General features: G+C 44.3%; 1 protein-coding gene across 16 annotated transcripts in view; it reads left to right on the forward strand.

The window, feature by feature from the left end:
* Window positions 1-19,536, forward strand: part of CADPS (calcium dependent secretion activator) — a 479,657-nt gene that overhangs the window by 303,093 nt on the left and 157,028 nt on the right. For 12 of the 16 annotated variants that reach the window (XM_060163968.1, XM_060163967.1, XM_060163973.1 and 9 more), the window contains 2 exons: window positions 9,201-9,309; window positions 15,677-15,889. In XM_060163968.1, the coding sequence (XP_060019951.1) occupies window positions 9,201-9,309; window positions 15,677-15,889 (322 nt within the window). The remainder of the gene's footprint in view (window positions 1-9,200; window positions 9,310-15,676; window positions 15,890-19,536) is intronic. The other 4 variants (XM_060163974.1, XM_060163982.1, XM_060163978.1 and 1 more) reach the window with 1 other exon arrangement.

Genomic DNA, 19,536 nt, shown 5'->3' on the forward strand with positions numbered 1-19,536 from the left:
TTATTGTGTTGGCTATGAGCATTGACTAGTATTTTGAGCACTACGGATTCTGAAATCTCACAGTAAAAGCAGCTGCCTCTTAGTCTAAATGGCCTTGAAAGTTCCACCAACCCTGAGCTTCTAAGGCTACACCTTCTACAGATCTACTCAAGCTTCTACTGTGTCTCTAAGGCAAACAGCATCTGTCTTGCATCTAGAAGCAAGAGGTAATCTTTGCTTTCATAATCACTATGGGGTGCAACAAAACCTTAAAATAAATTAACCAAAGGAAAACTTTGGAATTACTCCCAACCATCCAAATAAGCCACAGCTAAGTGATGGAAGACATTTCATCCAGAGATACATTTCCTCAGAATATCAGCTAACCAACATTTATTGAGTACCTATTTTGTGAAGGGTACATTGATAGGTCATAGAGAAGAACTGGGAGACCTGGTCTCTCACTTCCAGAAGAGGATCTCTTACAGTTCTTTATAGGCAAATAGCAGAAACAGACTCAAGGTAAGTAAGGTTTTAAAAAAAGTGTATTGGAAGGCTCTTGTGGCAGTTCATAGGATTGGTGATAAAAGCTAGTACCCAGAGTAGTTCCAGAAATCCCGGTGGTGGGAACCATGGCCAGTGTCATTGACATGGCTGTAAGACAAAATCAGCTCTGACCGTTTTCTGTCTTTGTGTCTCCACTTGAGGACCAAATCTGAGAGAGGGAATTGGATTGGTCCAGCTTGTGTCACACCAGCTTTTCAGAAGGGCAGACCATGTTGCTTTGATTCACAGTGCCACTGAGCTGTCTCCAGTGCAAAATCAGCATGCCATTACCAGAAAAAGAAATGGATGCTGAGTAGGCAAAAACAGCTGATATCTACCCTAAAGAGAGCATGTAAGTGGAGCGACAAGACACATAAAAAAAAAAATACCTAGGAATAAACCTACCTAAGGAGACAAAAGACCTGTATGCAGAAAACTGCAAGACACTGATGAAAGAAATTAAAGATGATACAAACAGATGGAGAGATATACCATGTTCTTGGATTGGAAGACTCAACATTGTGAAAATGACTATACTACCCAAAGCAATGTACAGAGTCAGTGCAATCCCTAACAAACTACCACTGGCATTTTTCACAGAACTAGAACAAAAAATTTCACAATTTGTATGGAAACACAAAAGACCCCGAATAGCCAAAGCAATCTTGAGAAAGAAAAACGGAGCTGGAAGAATCAGGCTCCCAGACTTCAGACTATACTACAAAGCTACAGTCATCAAGAGAGTATGGTACTGGCACAGAAACAGAAATATCGATCAATGGAACAGGATAGAAAGCCCAGAGAGAAACCCACGCACATATGGTCACCTTATTTTTGATAAAGGAGGCATGAATATACAATGGAGAAAAGACAGCCTCTTCAATAAGTGGTGCTGAGAAAACTGGACAGCTACATGTAAAAGAATGAAATTAGAACACTCCCTAACACCATCCACAAAAATAAACTCAAAATGGATTAAAGACCTAAATGGAAGGCCAGACACTATCAAACTCTTAGAGGAAAACATAGGCAGAACACTCTATGACATAAATCACAGCAAGATCCTTTTTGACCCACTCCTAGAGAAATGGAAATAAAAACAAAAATAAACAAATGGGACCTAATGAAACTTCAAAGCTTTTACACAGCAAAGGAAACCATAAACAAGACGAAAAGACAACCCTCAGAATGGGAGAAAATATTTGCAAATGAAGCAACCGACAAAGGATTAATCTCCAAAATTTACAAGGAGCTCATGCAGCTCAATATCAAAAAAACAAACAACCCAATCCAAAAATGGGCAGAAGACCTAAAAAGACATTTCTCCAAAGAAGATATACAGATTGCCAACAAACACATGAAAGGATGCTCAACATCACTAATCATTAGAGAAATGCAAATCAAAACTACAATGAGGTATCACCTCACACGAGTCAGAATGGCCATCATCAAAAAATCTACAAACAGTAAATGCTGGAGAGCGTGTGGAGAAAAGGGAACCCTCTTGCACTGTTGGTGGGAATGTAAATTGATACAGCCACTATGGAGAACAGTATGGAGGTTCCTTAAAAAACTCTAAATAGAACTACCATACGACCCAGCAATCCCACTACTGGGCATATACCCTGAGAAAACCATAATTCAAAATGACACATGCACCCCAATGTTCATTGCAGCTCTATTTACAATAGCCAGGACATGGAAACAACCTAAATATCCATTGACAGATGAATGGATAAAGAACATGTGGCACACATATACAATGGAATATTACTCAGCCATAAAAAGAAATGAAATCGAGTTATTTGTAGTGAGGTGGATGGACCTAGAGTCTGTCATACAGAGTGAAGTAAGCCAGAAAGAGAAAAACAAATACCATATGCTAACACATATATATGGAATCTAAAAAAAAAAAAAAAATGGTTATGAAGAACCTAGGGGCAGGATGGGAATAAAGATGCAGACCTACTAGACAATGTACTTGAGGACATGTGGAGGGGGAAGGGTCAGCTGGGACAAAGTGAGAGAGTGGCATGGACATATATACACTACCAAATGTAAAATCGATAGCTAGTGGGAAGCAGCCACATAGCACAGAGAGATCAGCTCGGTGCTTTGTGACCACCTAGAAGGGTAAGATAGGGAAGGTGGGAGGGAGGGAGACGCAAGAGGGAAGAGATATGGGGATATATGTATATGTATAGCTGGTTCACTTTGTTATAAAGCAGAAACTAACACACCATTGTAAAGGAATTATACTCCAATAAAGATGTTAAAAAGGAAAAAAAAAGATTTAAGATGAAGATTTCAAATGCTGGAATAAAAAAAAAAAGATACATTAAAAGAGGCAGCTCTGGATTATGGGTGATTCTCCCCTTTGCATGCTTCTCACCTAGCAGAGCAACCTCCCTTAGAATCACTTGTGTTCTGGCCTCCCTCAGTAGACCATGTGCTGTTTCAGGGTCAGTTCTGTTTCCAACTCATCTAGCTGTGCTTCTCTCTTTACACACACACACACACACACACACACACACACACACACACACACCCCTTCACACACACACACACACACACACACACACACACACACACACACCCCTTCCAGCTCAGTGTCTGGCATGGCCATTCAGGAAGTGTTTAGTGGAAGAAAGAAGGAAAAGGAAGAGAGAGAAAAAGAGCCCAGGCAATGCTTCACGTGGTTCTGAGAAAGGAAAGATCGTGTGACCTAGAGAATGGCTGGTGACACCTTCCAAGAGGAAGTGGGGTAAGTGGCCTTGTCATGTAATATGGAGTCTCTCCTCCCACTGAGGTAGCCAGTTACTGGACACAAGACTTTTCTCTGACAATCTTTGAAATGATGAAGTACTTAGAAGATGTCACTGGCCTCTTAACTTTGGGAGAGATTTTAGGGGAGAAAAAAACTCTTCAGAAAAAAAAAGAGGAATTGTGCTGCAAATATTAGTGAAGCCATGTCTATACGATATATACTGAACCCAAAAGAAGAGAATGATTGTTCTAGGCCGTGTGACTGGAGCACAGACGTATTAGGTCCTTCACACTGAGCCTTCTACCAAGAGAAGATAAGAAGCGCTCAGTAGCTACAAAGCAAGCTATGTGCTCACTTCTGAAAATCAGAAAAGGGCATCCAAAACCTGTCTACAGCTCGGCATTTTTCCTACAAGGATTTCATGAGAGGTTTCACGTACATGTGATTCTCACTAGCTTTAAAGAGCCCTTGAGGTACACTGGGGACATGCATCCCCCAAATTCAACCTTCTGTTTCAGCCTAAATCCAAAGTCTCCATTAACACCTTCTGTGGCCTGCAGAGGTGATATGACAGCCCCACCATCACAAAGGTAATGGGGGAGCCAGGAGGAAAACTCAAGTCTTCTGTTTCCATTTTTGTCCTGTTCACTACAACAGTGTCTACAAGCAGTTTTGGTGGCCTACCTAGAAAATACTGCATCACTTTTAGATTCTTCTCAATTTTTCATCTCTGCTGTTTAAGTGATCACACAGCATTCTATGAAAATGATAAAGAACAACTTAAGCCCTTTGAAACAACCGCAATGCCAACAGAGTTGCAGGAGAGAAGTTCAAAGCCCTCAGTCCTGGCCCAATTCAGGGAAAGCAAAAATATCCCAAGTTGCTTGAAAGAAAGATGGCAGCTCAGGCAGTGACCACAGGCGCCCAGCAGCTGCATGCAGTGTTGAATCCAGTCTTACGTACAAATGGTTTTCGGTTTCTTTAAGCCACCACACCCTTCCACTGAAATGCAAAAGTGAAAACAGGAGAACCAGTCTGGTCAAATATGGGGAAGGGTGAGGGAGCTGAGGAAGAAAGCAGATTCTCCCCGTCCTGCCCCCAACTCCCCAGCAGCCTCAGAGGGATCTCTGTGGGACAGTGTGAAACCACCACACAGGAGTCATAGCTACCCAAGTGACTTACTGAATGTGCCTTTCTATTCAGGCGCTGGGTCTCATGGAGTGTTTTTTGTAGAGAGCTGGTAACACATAATTTCCAACGTGATTATGAGTTCCGCTAGATTTAATACAAGGAAAATTGTTTGAAAAGCCTAAGGAGAACACATCCAACACCAGTCTCCTCAGAGTTCATCTCCCCTCCCACCCCAGCTGTCTGTCTGTCTGTCTGTCTCTCTCTCTGTCTCTCTCTCTCTCTCTGACACATGCGCGCGCGCACACACACACACACGCGCGCACACACACACACAGAGAGAGAGAGAGAGAGAGAGAGAGAGAGAGAGAGAGAGAGAGAGAAAAAGAGTCTACATTTCTGTCTGTAATGCAAAACTATTAAATTCTCTCAGGGAGATTTCCTTTTAGAGCTACTACCTTGGGGAACCAAAGATAGGTTATAAATGGGCTTCCTACTAACCAGGGACAAAGGCCACCCTTAGGGGGGTGTTGAGCCAAAGCAGCAATTTCCGTGGTTAAGGATCGAGGCTAAAATGATTATGGATGTGGCTGGAGTCTGCCCTACCAGCTCTGAAGGGAATGAAGCAGTTGCAGGGTGTTTCTCTCCCAGAGACTTCAGTGTTCGTACACAGTGTTCTCCAAGTATGGCCCTGGACTGCCTGCACTGGGTGTTTTTTAAAATGCAGAGGGACTTCCCTGGCGGTCCAGTGGTTAAGACTCCGTGCTCCCAACGCAGGGGGCACGGGTTTGATCCCTGGTCGGGGAGCTAAGATCCCACATGCCATAGGGTGCAGCCTAAAACTAACTAAGTAAATAGAATGCAGGTCCCAAGGGCCATCCAGAAGCGTCTGATGTGCAGAAGACTCTGAGATGGAGCTCAGGAATCTGTATGCTTCACAAGCAACCCGGGAGGTCCTGATGCAGGGGGTCCGGTGACCATCTTTGGAGAAACACTGCCTCAGAGGTCATTGTCCCTTTTAAACTGAAGTCTCCCATTCCTTTTCGACCACACTCTCTCAGAGTTTATGTTCTCCAAGGAAATGAGCATCAGAGTAGCTAAACAGATGATTTTGCGCAAATGGCATGACAAGACCTCTCAGCTGTGTTCCTTGAAACCCCAGTATATGCCCTATGAACATGGCTGCAGACCCTAACACAAGGAGTAAGGAGAAATGGGTCCCCGGCACCCTGAGTCAGGACATTGCTGGGTAAACTCATTCTAAACCCCAGGGGCCATGGTAAGGAGCAAATATGTTGATCACCGTCGTTAGGAACGGCGACCAAACCAATGTTAATGATGAAGGTGCCAATTCCACCCTGAGCTCCCCACCTTGGGTGTGGGAGGAGAGGAGTGGCAGAAGCCAACCCGTCATCCAGACCAGCTTAGAAAGCCTCACCTCGATCATCTTTTTATTCTAAAATATTTTTCTTCTGTGCCCCAAAGATTTCTGTACTGTGTTAAGGACACGTCTTATCCCTATTTCGCATTGGAGGAAACTGAGGCTGAGGCTGGTTAAATGACTTGCTCAAGGTCAATGGCTCATAGGCAGCCTATGTGAATCCTAACATAGGCCTTCTGATTCCAGATGTCTTCCAGGACACCAAGCACTGAGACAGCACTGTGCTCAAGGAGGTTTATACAATGTCCTAGATACAGTGTCCTAGAACTCACACACCTTGCATCAGTTAGAGACAATGTGGTCCCTAAATCATAACCTGTTTCGGATAACCTAGAGATAATATAATGCACCCAAATTCTGACCGTTCCAGTTTTCAAAAAAATCTAAATCTGAATGAGATAAGATATTGTCTGATAATATAAAACACCCTATAATACAACAGTTGTCACCCAGAAAACAATATAAAGTTAACTATGAAAGTGAATTGTAAGGCATATAATGAATGATTTATAGGTGAATGAATTATAGGTGAATGATTTATAACTGAGTAAATGTTCATTCTTCCCACTCAACTTCACAACGGCCCTAAAGGGCATTTGCATTTATGTTCTGTTTGTAAATGACAACAGTCAACCCGAATTAGCTTAAGTTTTAGAAGAGGAAGAAATATATTGGTTAGTTCATTAAATTACTAATTAACTAAAGAGTTTTCTGGCATGGCTAGGTCCAGAGCTTAAACAAAGTCATCAAGACTCAGTCTCTCTATCTGTACCATCTGTTGACTGTACTTTCATCTAAGCCGACTTTCCCCCAAGCCGACTTCCCCCCGTCAGGCAAGCTCTCTCAATGCAGCACACTCTGGAAGGTCAAGGCTTAAAACAGTTTAGCAGCTCCAGACCCTTGCTATTCCCTCACACTTCAAGCTCTGTAGAAAGTCTGAGGCTCCCTCCAACCTTGCAGTAATTAGAAATATGCAAAAACAAATCATTTCTTCTCTCCTCCTTTTTTTCCTAAAGTAAGTTGCCAAATTCCAGATTAAAATGGTCCTAATAAACCAATTCGAGTTTTTTTGAGCCCCAAGTTTGCCCGGAACAACTTCAACAGTATCACCAGAAGGGGGCAGCAACATACAGTGCTCCAAGAAGCAAGGACCTGAAATAGAAAAAGGAAAAGTCAGAAAGCCCCAAGCATGTAGTAAGAGTAAATGCCTGAATCTTGAAATAACAGCCTTCTGTCGTGATATTTCTCTGATCTCAAGTAAGTGTCTGCAATCGTCTATTTGGCTAATCATCATATTAACGAACTATATCATCTCGGTGTTGCCAGAGAGGTAAAAAATCATTGCAGAACTGTTCCAGCAATGTCTGTGTTCACTATCATGCCAGGGGGTGTGGGAGATAGGTTGTCCGTGGGATCAGTAGTGGATTGGAGAAACATGTAAATTTGGGAGGGAGAAAACCTCTTTATTGGATGGTACGTACTCATTTTTCTAGAACCAATCAGACTCAATTAGTGAATGCCCGTTACATGGTAGATTTTGCTCATGGCAAGGGGAATATAACCAAGGTGTATGACTCCCTAGGCCTGCCTTCAAAGGATTTATAATCTAGTAGGCAAATACACCTCCTCAGCTACTTTGTGTTAGGATGTTAGTGCCAAATGCGTGGCAACTGCTTACGTAAATGCATAAATTGAGTATTTGCTAGGTGAGTGTCACGCACGGTGTGAAAAGCCCTTCACTGCTCTATTAATCCTCCAGTCACAATAAGACACAGGTAAAATACAGATGAAGACTCTGAGTTCTATATATGACAGCTTCTGAGAGCTGGGATGGGGCCCCAGGCCTGTGTGACCCCACCCAAAGCTTGCACTCTTAAATCCTCCTTTTTAGAAGAGACTGTTATTCGTTGTTCTGCTTATTACAAAGCGTAATACATGTCCACTTATGAACATACTCTGAGTGGCTTTATGTTTCCCTTGAAGCCCATCAAGACCTTGCAATATAAGGAACAGATTCTTCAAACTATATGCGTGATCAAGAAACCCATGTCGGGCAGAAGTTTTCATCAGGAACCAACAGAGGGCAGCAATAGATAAATCAACCAGTAAAACGTTCTCCCGTGGACTCCCTTTATCTTGCCACTGGGACCTTCAGGCTGAGGACTGTGGGAGATGTGTGCAGGCTTTGAAAGCGCCAATTTCTTACCAAAAAAAAAAAAAAATCAGACCCATGGAGAAGGAGATAAAAAATGTCCCCCGCCGGGATCAAAGTTCACTTAGGAAATGTCTGTTTTAATAAAGGGAACTAAGAGATGAGGGATGTGGCACTACTTCACTAAGACGTTTGACATCCGTGGATGGTAAATACGCCCCTGAGCTTTTAGCCCGAAGCCTGAAGGAGTCTTGCTCTCCCCCGGGCTCCTTGCAGACAAGCCAGCTGTAGAAATGCTAAGTATCTGCGCTGGGTCTGGATGCACCGAGGCGACAGGAACCTGAAGGCTGGCCTGCAGCTGCAGAGCCCGCGCCCAGCACTGACGTGGGCCGATGCCCGTGTGGGTCGTGAGGGCCACACCAGCGACAACAGCCGTGCCGTGCAGGGCTGAGGATGGCTCTCCCATGACTGGCACCTAGAGATCGAGCATTCATTGCTTGTGACAGCATGTCACTCCTGCACTTGTCTGAGATGAAGGGAAGACTTTTCAAAGTGACCAAAAGCACTCCTTCAGTGGCAAGGGGGAGGGTGGGCTGAGACATGCGGCTCGGTGCTGAGAACTGGCCTGCAAAAAGTAAAATACTAAAAGAAACGGAGGGCATAAATAAATGCATAAAAGTCTAGTCCCTAACTTCTGACCGAAAGGCCTGGGTCAAGTCTGAGAGCTTGACAGTCTCAGCCAGAGCCAGGGCCATAGTCATATCAGGTAAAAGCTAAAAGATTGCTGCTATGCAACCGGTTTTGACCTATCCAAATGTCAGTTTCATGTAACTCAGCCCAATTAAGCTAGCAGCAGTAATGATAATAGCTAACTTTTGTCCAGCACTTCCTAAGCATCCGGGAAAGATTCTAAATGCATTCTACTTAGGAACTCATTCAATCCGCACAATAAGCCAGTGAGAAGGTAGGTTCTCAGATTATATCCATCTACAGATCAGGTAACAGGACCAGAGAAGTCTTTTAACCTGCTCCAAGTCACACAGCCAGGAGGTGGAAAAACTCAATTTGAACCCAGCTCCTGAGCGCAGGGCCTCAGGGGAAAGGACAGGCTTGAACACGGAGGGTTTTTTTTCAAGGAAAATGGGCTCTAGAGAACCAACCTCACAGTCTGTGCTTTTCTTTTTTAGGTGAGTCAGTACACGTTTGCCATGTGCAGTTACCGGGAGAAAAAAGCGGAGCCTCAGGAACTTCTCCAACTGGATGGCTACACTGTGGATTACACGGACCCCCAGCCAGGTACCCGCCCACCCGCTAGGCTGTGAACCCATAAAAATCACCCCCTTCCCACGTGAACATTCAACTAGCATTTTCTGGGCACTTCCTCCCTGTTGGACACTAAGCCACGTGGATGAGTAAATGCCATTCCAATCAAGGGCTTTGTTTTGACTCAAGGGATCCTCATAAAACCAAAATGAAAACAGAATACGTTTTTCTTCTATGTAGCTGTGCCCATATCAAATTTGTACTCCACCCTAGAATGTTCAAAAGAAATTCCTGAAAAATAAGTCCTACATGTACACCAACGACTTTGTGTGTGTGCGTGTGTGTGTGCGTGCGTGTGTGTGTGTGTATGTGTGTCTTGTTCACCAGTGATGTGTGGGCTTGGCAGGTATTGCGTCTCCATGTCCAAATAAACCTGTCCTGTACGTCCACATTTGTTAACTACACATTTGTTAACTACAATTCAAAGTTAGCTGATGGTACTTGAAAAGAAAGTCCTCGCTAAATGGTTTTTTTCCTAAAAAGACACTAATCTACAGTGTAGACATCCAAGCTCCTCAACCTTATGTAACTAAGAACCACACAAACGGTAGTATTTCTCGTAAGTTCTACATTGCATAAGTTCCACATCCTGCCCCCTCACACCTCTCCCCCCACCCATTTTATCTTCTTCCCAGAAAGAGATGAATAGAAATCCGCCTCAAGGAACCTTCAAAATGGGGGGAGGGGCGGTGCGAAATCATTTCAGCATATTAATGAGCAACAGGCACCAACAGCCCTCTCCCAGAGAAGTTTATTTTTATGCCAAATCTGCACAAGGAAAGCATTTCCAACCATACTGCATTATTTGGCCCAAAACCTTTTTTTCTACTCCCATATTGCTCTTCCACATGCAACAAAATACACATAAAGGAAAAACAGAGTCTGAGAGAAGATGGGGTGTTAACCTGGAAAGGTGTGGCTGGGAAGACCTTTGGCCCAGCCCACTTAGGAAAATTAGCAGTGGGCTTCAGAATCCCAACCCGGAGTGCTTTGGACCAGCCCCGCCTCCTCAGACTTCTGTAGATAATTAGCATCCTGCCAGAGCACAATGATACAGAGCTGACCACGTAAGACGTAAACTAAAGGCTCTGCCTGGAAATCCCTCCTCATCAATAGAACCTACAAGTTTGAGCCAAGTTCGTGCAACAACTCATGGAAAGGATGTGGCCCCTGTATTAAGAAAGCAGCCCTCGTGGCATTCTGTGATGGTTTGGGGTCTCAAACCATTGAGTTCCCTTCAAAGAAACAGAGTCCCTCTTTCCTAAGACCTATATTTTCAAGTGGGAGACTCAAGGACCAATATGAGAAGGAAAAACAATACCATCTTATGACACTACCTTCTTTTAAGCCAGTTTACTATTCCTTCCTCTACGTGATGGCATTTGGATTTTACCACAACCCACCAATTATATGGGACCCGGATTATCATCTCATTTTGTAAAGGAAGAAGGAGAGCTGGGACTTGGGGTCTAACCCATCACACCCTCTGGCAGCTGCAGTAAAACATAGCTCTGTGTACAGCTATAGCAAAGCTAGAGTTGTTATTTTATCATTCAAATGCAGAATTCTCTTCCTACAGTGGGGAGGGCAGGAGTGGGGAGAAAGCTGTTCTGTCTACATGCAAAAGGGGTAACTGTGCGTATGTATCATAAAAGCTTCTCATCTTTTTTTTCACAGTGATCCCATGGGATATAATTTATGAATTCCTTTACCAAGGATGTCAATGGAAAGTAAAGTGATTATGTTCTTGAGAATAATAAGCAGAATCCTCTCTGCCTTTCCTTGTGCCAAGTCCTAGTTATTTTCAAAGCAATGTTTGATTGAAAATGGAGATTCAGATACTCCCAATCGTCATGAGAAAAGTCTAACCCAGAATTTCTTAAAGAGTGCTTATGGAAAATAGGAGTTCCTGGACCCCAAACCTAACCAAGAACCAGAAAGGGGAGGGCAGAATCCTATTTCAACAAGCACTCTAGGGGATCCTTATGTATAGTAAAGTTTGCCAGCTGGAGATCAGGGTAATGCACAATTTAGCCAGTGTCTTCAGAGATTTGTGGAGTCTCTCCCTCTGCTCCCTGAAAGGTGAATGTGCACCTGGAGCAGGACTTCTGGGTCCATCTGTCCCCCCTCTCCTCTCGGCTTTATCCTGGTTGTCAATGGAACCAACTGGTGGAGATGTTTATGGGGCAGGTAGCCTTGTAGCGTGCACATCCTTGCCTTTGTACCAGCCTGAGATCCAGCACTCATCCAGACATAATCTCTTGCTCTAAATCAACTCTACCTGTTTAGGGTCCTTGAAAGATTGGTTTGGGGAACTGGTAAATAAGTGTAAGTAAGTTTTACATTCAGGGCCATCATTTTAATCAAAAGATGAAAACACTACACTTTACCTTTCCCTGGGTATGGTTCGAAGAGTACGCAACAATCTCTCAATTCCTATTAGATCGAGTAATTAAGTCTTCAAATAGGATATTCATTCAGAATAATTCAGTGGCACAATTTAAACAACTAAATTAAATCTTTGACAACTCAACTTTACCATAATAAACAGACCACGTCCATGTGTGTTGTTGGAACGGCAATCCCCAGCCGGGAGCTGGCCCACATTCCTTGCCTGGTCTGCCTCCATCCGTTCCCAGACGTGTCCTCTTGTTCTTGACAGGTCAGTACCTGTGGGGTATCCCGTGGAGAGCCCAGGCAGTGTCACACGTTGCATTTTGCAGATGCTGTCCCCGACAGCTGCTGCCTTGCCCAAGACAGCTGCCTAGGAGCACGTGTTGATGTTCACATTGCCTTCTCCTTCCTTGGTTTTCTTTCAGCTAGCTTCTCTGCTCTCTCCTCACCCTCAATGGTGTGTCCTTGGTCTCCCACGCTTCCTGGAAAAGCTCTGGTGCTCTCCGCTGCTGTCACTGTCCTTGCTTGTGCTGCTATAGATGTTTCTGTTTGCCCCACTCCCTCCACGATTAGGCTTCACTCTGTTGTGAGTAACTGATCCTCTGCGAGCAGTTACTGTGTGCAAGGCATGCTGTCCGGCTCTGCAGCAGGCCGGCACAATGCTTATGGTCACCAGCTCTAGAGTCAGACAGCCCGGGCTAGAAGCCCAACTCTGATGCTTACAGCTCCACTTTGTGTTCGTGGGATAGTTAGCTCCTTCTCTGTGACTCAGTTTCCTCATTTATACAGTGGGAGTAAGGGTACTTGCTTCCCAGGGCTGTTGGGAGGATTAAATAAAAAATCTGAACACTTAGCATCTTTCCATCTCTACCTCTCTACTTCCCGAGGCAGCCCCATGAACTGACTTTCTGACTGTAGCTCCAGGAACACAGTGTCCCTATTCCCAGCTGTGGGCCCTGGCAGACGGGAGGTGGTGGGGCAAGGAAAAGGACCCATCCAGTGATGTCTAGCCTGCAGATCACCTACGGTATCATAGTAGCTTATCCCGAAGGTTACCATGAGACTAGACTACGGGAGCTCTACTGACCCCACTCTTCCTTTTAGCTCCTTGGTACCCACTTTTCAGGGGTTAAAGCATCCCTCAAGGCTCTTCTTCCTCTCTCACCCTTCAGAATTTTCCTTCTTATGGTTGTATCCATTCATTTCATCAGGTTTTCCCAGCTTGCTAACTGTACATCATCCTATCCAAATCACACATTTTAAAACTCTCTGTAAGAAATGAACCAAAATATTCCTTCCTAATCATAACCACCATAATGGTGCACCACTAGACCCTTCATATAAAGATGATGCTCTTTATTGTTCTAGAATCCCTGGCAATTCTAAGTGCAAAACTACCAACACATACCCACTCTTGTGGAATAGACATTAGAATTAACGTTGTCACCAGAAATCTTTTCCAATGCAAATGTCATACAGGTTAGTGACTGGGCCTTGTTGGAAATTTAGGGATGCTAATCACTCTGTTTACTCCCCTTTCATCTTTAAACTGATAACTGGTGGGGGTGGGGAGGGGAGGAGGCTGATGAAGATATGAAGCTTTATTTATGGACAGACAGTCCCAGTAACCACAAAATACAGGCTTTTGGAATATGTTGACAGACACAATGTCTCTCTGGCCTGAAGCCAAAGAGAGGCTTCTGCCTACTTCTCTCTAAATTTTAACCTTGAGAACTGCCTGTGGGACAAAAATGGATCTGTAGAGCATTCGTTCATCCAACTTGTATTTGTTGAGTACCTACTCTATGCCATGCACTGTTCTAGGTACCAGAGATGCAGCAGTGAACAAAAGAGACAAAAACTCCCTGTCTTTAGGAAGTAAATTATATAATTTGTTAGAGGTGGTAAGAGCTACAGAGAAAAATAATACAAGAGAAGAGAGGTGAGTAAGGAGAGGTAGAGGTCAGGGAAGGCCTGAACAAGCATGTGACATCTGAGCAAAGACACAAAGGAGGGGAGGTTGTGACTCATGCATATATCTGGAGGAAGAGTTCCATGCACAGGCAATGTCATGTGCAAAGGTCCTGAGGTGAGAACACACCTGGAGTGTTCAAGGAGCAGCAAGAGGCCAGCATGGCCCTCATGACTTGGGTGCATACAGGGGCACGTGAGAGAGAGAGTAGTAGGAGAGGATGGTAGAAGTAGTGAAGGGTCAATTCATGTGGGGCCTTGCAGGCCCTGTCAGAACCTAGACTCTTCCTCTGAGTGAAATGCAGAGCTACTGGTAGGTTTTGAGCAGAGGGGTGGCATGACCTGACTCTTATGCTAAACCGATTACTCTCGCCCCCATCTGGAGAATCAAGTATGGAGAGTGAAGATGGAGGCTGATGGATCAGATAGGAGGCTATTGAAATAATCTAGGTGAGAGATGAGCATGGCTGAATTCAGGGTGGAGGCATTGGAGAAGGCAGAATGGGTCAAATTCTGTTCTGACGTCCTGAAAGTAAAGCCTTCAGAATTTCATTGGAATGGGCAGTGAGAGAAAATCAGGAGTCAGAAAGACCCCGAGGTTGTGGACTTGAGCACCCAGAAGGATGAGGTCAGCTCTACTGAGATGGAGAGGAGGTTTGGGGAAAACACCAGGAGTTCAGTGTTGGATGTGATAAATTTGGGGTCTCTTTCAAATATCCACGTGGAGAAGTCAAGAAACCCACTGGATGTTCAGGTCCGCTGTTCAAGGGAGGTGTCCAGTGTAGAGCTAGAAATGTAGAGACCATGAGCATATCCATGGTATTTGACACGATGGCCACCACGATGGGGGATTGGGTGTAGATGAAGAAAAGAAGAGGTCCAAGGACAGAAGACCAGGATGCTCCCATGTTTAAAGGTCAGGAGGAGGAGTGAGAGGAGGAGGAACCAGCAAACAAGACTGAAAGCAGCAGCAAGGGAAGGAGGAAGAAAATCAGATGACCTGGAGCCAAGTGAAGAAAACCTTTCAAAGAGAATGGAATGAGTTGATGGATGGAACAAAATGAAGCCTTTGAGTTCATCATCGGACTCAGCATCGGGGAAGTAATTGGTGACCCCGACAAGTTTCACTGGGGCTGCAGCCCGATCAGAAGGGCTTTAGGGCTTTAAGAGGAGAGAGACCCTTGCTACTTGAAGTGTGGTCCTCCAACTGGCACCATCAGCATCATCTGGGAGCTTGAGTAGAAATGCAGGATCTCAGGTTCTAGCCCCACTTACTGAATCAGAAGCTACATTTTAGCAAGATGCCCAGAGAATTCACATGTGCACCAAAATTTGAGAAGCCCTGGTAGAGATCCACTTACATGGTAAAGAGAAGAACAATAGGGCAGTAGCTCAAGGGAGAAGTGGGAGTCAAGAGATGTTTTCGTTATCTGGTTTGTTTGTATTTAAAGATGAGAGAGGGCTTCCCTGGTGGCGCAGTGGTTGAGAGTCCGCCTGCTGATGCAGGGGACACGGGTTCGTGCCCCGGTCCAGGAGGATCCCACATGCCGCGGAGTGGCTGGGCCTGTGAGCCATGGCCGCTGAGCCTGTGCGTCCGGAGCCTTTGCTCCGCAACAGGAGAGGCCACAACAGTGAGAGGCCGGCGTACCGCAAAAAAAAAAAAAAAAAAGATGAGAGAAATAATAGTGTTATTTATAGACAGATGTTTACCCGTCCATTAGGTAGCTCAGTTGACAACTCTGTCTCCAACCAAACAAAGACGGCGGGAGACAAGAGCTGGGCTCAGAATGCCTCTTGGACACCATGGCCCCACCTTGTGGCCAAGTGGGTATCAGATTTCCCATCCTACAGTCAGATAAATGGCTCCTCCCTTCTGCAGCCCAAGAAAAAGCACAGAAACTGCCTCTCTCAGAACTTAGTCCTGCCAAGAACATTGCAGCTCAACTTAGCAGTTTTTTTTTCCCTTTTAACCCAGGTTTGGAGGGTGGCCGAGCCTTCTTCAATGCAGTCAAAGAAGGAGACACCGTGATATTTGCAAGTGATGATGAGCAAGATCGCATTCTCTGGGTCCAAGCCATGTACCGGGCTACCGGTCAGTCACACAAGCCTGTGCCCCCAACCCAAGTCCAGAAACTCAACGCCAAGGGAGGGAACGTGCCTCAGCTGGACGCCCCCATCTCCCAATTTTGTAAGTAAATATGCCATTTGTTAAAAATAGCTCTGTAGAGTAAAGTCAATCTTTCAAAGTTGAGTTAGAAAATCTAGTTGCTTTAACATTAAGGATTCACAAAATCATGTTTGCTGAAAAGAAAAAATAGTGACTTCAGAGGGGGAAAGTTGGGACAAAAATGTTAGATGAAAGTAATTTTAAAGTGCAATACTTGACATTTCCCCCTAAGGACTAAACAAAGAAAATATATTTTAGGTGGATTTTTATCTCTCTGTTTTGGTGAGAGTTTAGAATTCACAGCCAAACATGTATTTGTTTGAGTCCTTCAAATATGGTAGATTATGTATGTCCTTGCCTCATTTCTTCCTATTAAAAGTAATTGTAAAATAGGGCTTGATTTGAAATAAATTTAAATCTGCAACTTAGAACCATTTAAAAATAAATGATGACATTATCACATGCAGTGGAAAAAAAAAAAAAAAAAACCACGGTACCCATTCTGAGCTAAAATACCAGAACCCAAAAATGAAACTTCCTCCTTAAACAGCCCCAGTTCATATTCCAGTCTCTTCCCCTCTTACCTCAGCATCTGCTTTAATTTCTTGCCCCTTTGCCATGCCTTCTTGCTACCTACGTTGGTTTTTTATCTTGCAACACTTCAGACACACAGGGTCAGATGAAAGACAGCATACGCTTGGAGATGCTTACTGAAACAAAGACAATGGAAGCACTGAAAACATAAGGCACCGAATTAAATAATTCATTTTTACAAAACATGAACCCTAAATAGAGATGTTACGGTTCTGAATAACAGGTCAATTAGGAATAGCTCGGGTACAAGGCATTTTTAGCAAAAATCATGGTGAGTCCTGACTTTAGCATGGAACCCACTGATTCAGTGTAGTTCACTGAGCAACTGTCTAGATGACAAGACATTGATGAGGAAGACAGGTGAGATCCCTGCTCTCAGGATACCTACAGCCCAGTGGGGAAGTCTAGACAGTAAACAAGTAAAAAAATGAGTAAGATAGTTTCAGACATTGAGAAATACCATAAAGAATGTCATGCAATGGTGACTGAGTGGGGAGAGGGAATATAAGTCAGATGATCTGAGCTTCAGCCCAAATGATAGGGAGTCAGCCCCACAAATATCTGTGGACAGAGAATTACAGCGAAAGGAAAAGCAAGTGTGAAGGCCCCTCGTCAGAAATTTGACCTTGAACACAGTGCTTTCACACTGTCTCTCCTCTGTTGCTCTTAAAATATGGATCGAGGGCTTCCCTGATGGCACAGTGGTTAAGAATCCACCTGCCAATGCAAGGGACACAGGTTCAAGCCCTGGTCCGGGAAGATCCCACATGCCACGGAGCAGCTAAGCCCGTGTGCCACAACTGCTGAGCCTGCGCTCTAGAGCCCGCGAGCCACAACTACTGAGCCCGCGTGCCACAACTACTGAAGCCTGTGCGCCTACAGCCCATGCTCCACAACAAGAGAAGCCACTGCATTGAGAAGCCTGTGCACCACAACCAAGAGTAGCCTCCACTCGCTGCAACTAGAGAAAGCCCACGCGCATCAATGAAGACCCAACGCAGCCAAAAATAAATAAATTAAATAATTTTTTAAAAATATGGATCGAATAATTTTGTAGCTACAGCAACTAAACAGAGAATAGTCTCTTTTCAATGAATTCCACTGCCATGTCTGTTTTTATCTAACAAGACTATGTTCTTAGACCTCATAACACCTTTACTGATGGGGAAAAACTCTTTTTGGATGACAAATACTATCCATCAGGTGCTCCCAGGGATTCCTGTCCAGTACTGATGGCTTTTTTTTTTTTTGCGGTATGCCGGCCTCTCACTGTTGTGGCCTCTCCCATGGTGGAGCACAGGCTCCGGACGCGCAGGCTCAGCGGCCATGGCTCACGGGCCCAGCTGCTCTGCGGCATGTGGGATCTTCCCGGACCGGGGCATGAACCCATGTCCCCTGCATCGGCAGGCGGACTCTCAACCACTGCGCCACCAGGGAAGCCCCTGATGGCTTTTTAAAGGAAGATGCATTCCCTGTGGGACCTTGTAAATAATCACACAATCATGTGGGTTTCCACAAAGAAAACCCTGAAAGAATAAGGAATAAGTTGCGGAGGGACTCAGGGGAAGAGGGACAGCCCTTCTGACCATGACCACCACCAAGTGTCCTACTCTCTTTTTTCTCTAACATTTGTGGCATTTAAGTTTGAGAGCAAAGAGAGAGAAGGAAGCATCTCTTTTTAAATGGTTTAGTCACTAGTTGAAATAAAAGCATCCCCAGTCTTTATTGAATTAAAATAATTCCTCTGTAATGGAATCCCTTCTTTCACCTTGCCTGACAGGCTCCTTTTAAATAAATTTAGAAACAACACATCCCATTATATTCCTCTGAGATGGAATTAACTGTGTATCAGGAAAAAATTCCTAACTATAACCACCATCTAAATCAAGCTCATAAAACATGTGTCACAGGTGATATTTGGAAAATCCTGGTTTTATTTCCAAATAATCTCCACTTCTTCTGAAGTCATTTCACCTTACATTCAGTGTCTTTGTTCTATCGTCTGCCAAGATTAAGAAATTACTACTTGGTTCTTGGTTTTCTCTCTAGTGTAGGAAAGAGGATGGACATTCAGGGGTAAAATTAAATGGAGACCAGACACTGATTTTAAAAAGGAGCTTAGTAATGGAGGCTCTTGAAAAGGGAATGGATGTCCCTTCATGGAAATACACAAGGGCTCTCAATTTACATTTCCCTCAGTGGGTAGGATCCATTTAGCTGTGCAATTAGAATCTAGTCATTAGGCAATCAGCTACAAGATTCAGCTGAGTACACACAAGCCTGAGGTATGTCACTATTCTAGTCGACAGAGGGAACTTTTATTAAATGGAGCATCCAGAGAAAAATTCTAAGGGTTCGAATTTGTGGGGTGGGGTAAGTAATGTCATTCCTAGAGAGCATGTGAGGTAGGCTGAGAGATGAGTGAGAAGGTCAGGTAATTCATGCATCTGGGATTTATCAGTACCTGGTGGCAGAACCACCCTGTTCCTTATTGTTCCCTTAATCACTGCCCAGGAACAGAGGTTCTCTAGAGAGTATGAGGACTACCTTCCTTCTTACCAGCTTCTGTAAGAAGGAAGCCACCACTCTGAGCCATGCAGATTGTGCCCTGCAGGAGACACTTCTCCCATAGACAGAAATGCGAATGGTGCCTCCTGAGTTGTGCAGTGCCCATTCTGCACAACTGTACACCATGGCCCTGCAGTCAATGACAGTCTTTACGCGGAGCTTCAACCCACTAGTGTTAAACCTAATAATCCCATAGTTACTTTACTACCCCTGAAACAGAGCCTCAACTGCTCCAGATTCGATCTAATGCTAGTTTAGGCACTTAATAAAAACTGCAGCCAGAGTACCCGCAAGTGAGGCTGTGTTCCCATACTTTAGAAACCAGCATCGGAATCCAGTCAGGGTTTAACCAAACCAACCTTCTGTATCTGATCGTTTACAGTTAGGGGTATTTAAAACTCATGAGAATGATTCAAACAGGAGCCAAGAATTTTACATTGTGTGGTAATGCACTGAGTAGTTGTGCAAAACAACGAAAAATGGCTAGGGGTAGGGGATAGATCATA

This window comes from Lagenorhynchus albirostris, chromosome 10, assembly GCF_949774975.1.
Source record: "Lagenorhynchus albirostris chromosome 10, mLagAlb1.1, whole genome shotgun sequence".
NCBI lineage: Eukaryota > Metazoa > Chordata > Mammalia > Artiodactyla > Delphinidae > Lagenorhynchus > Lagenorhynchus albirostris.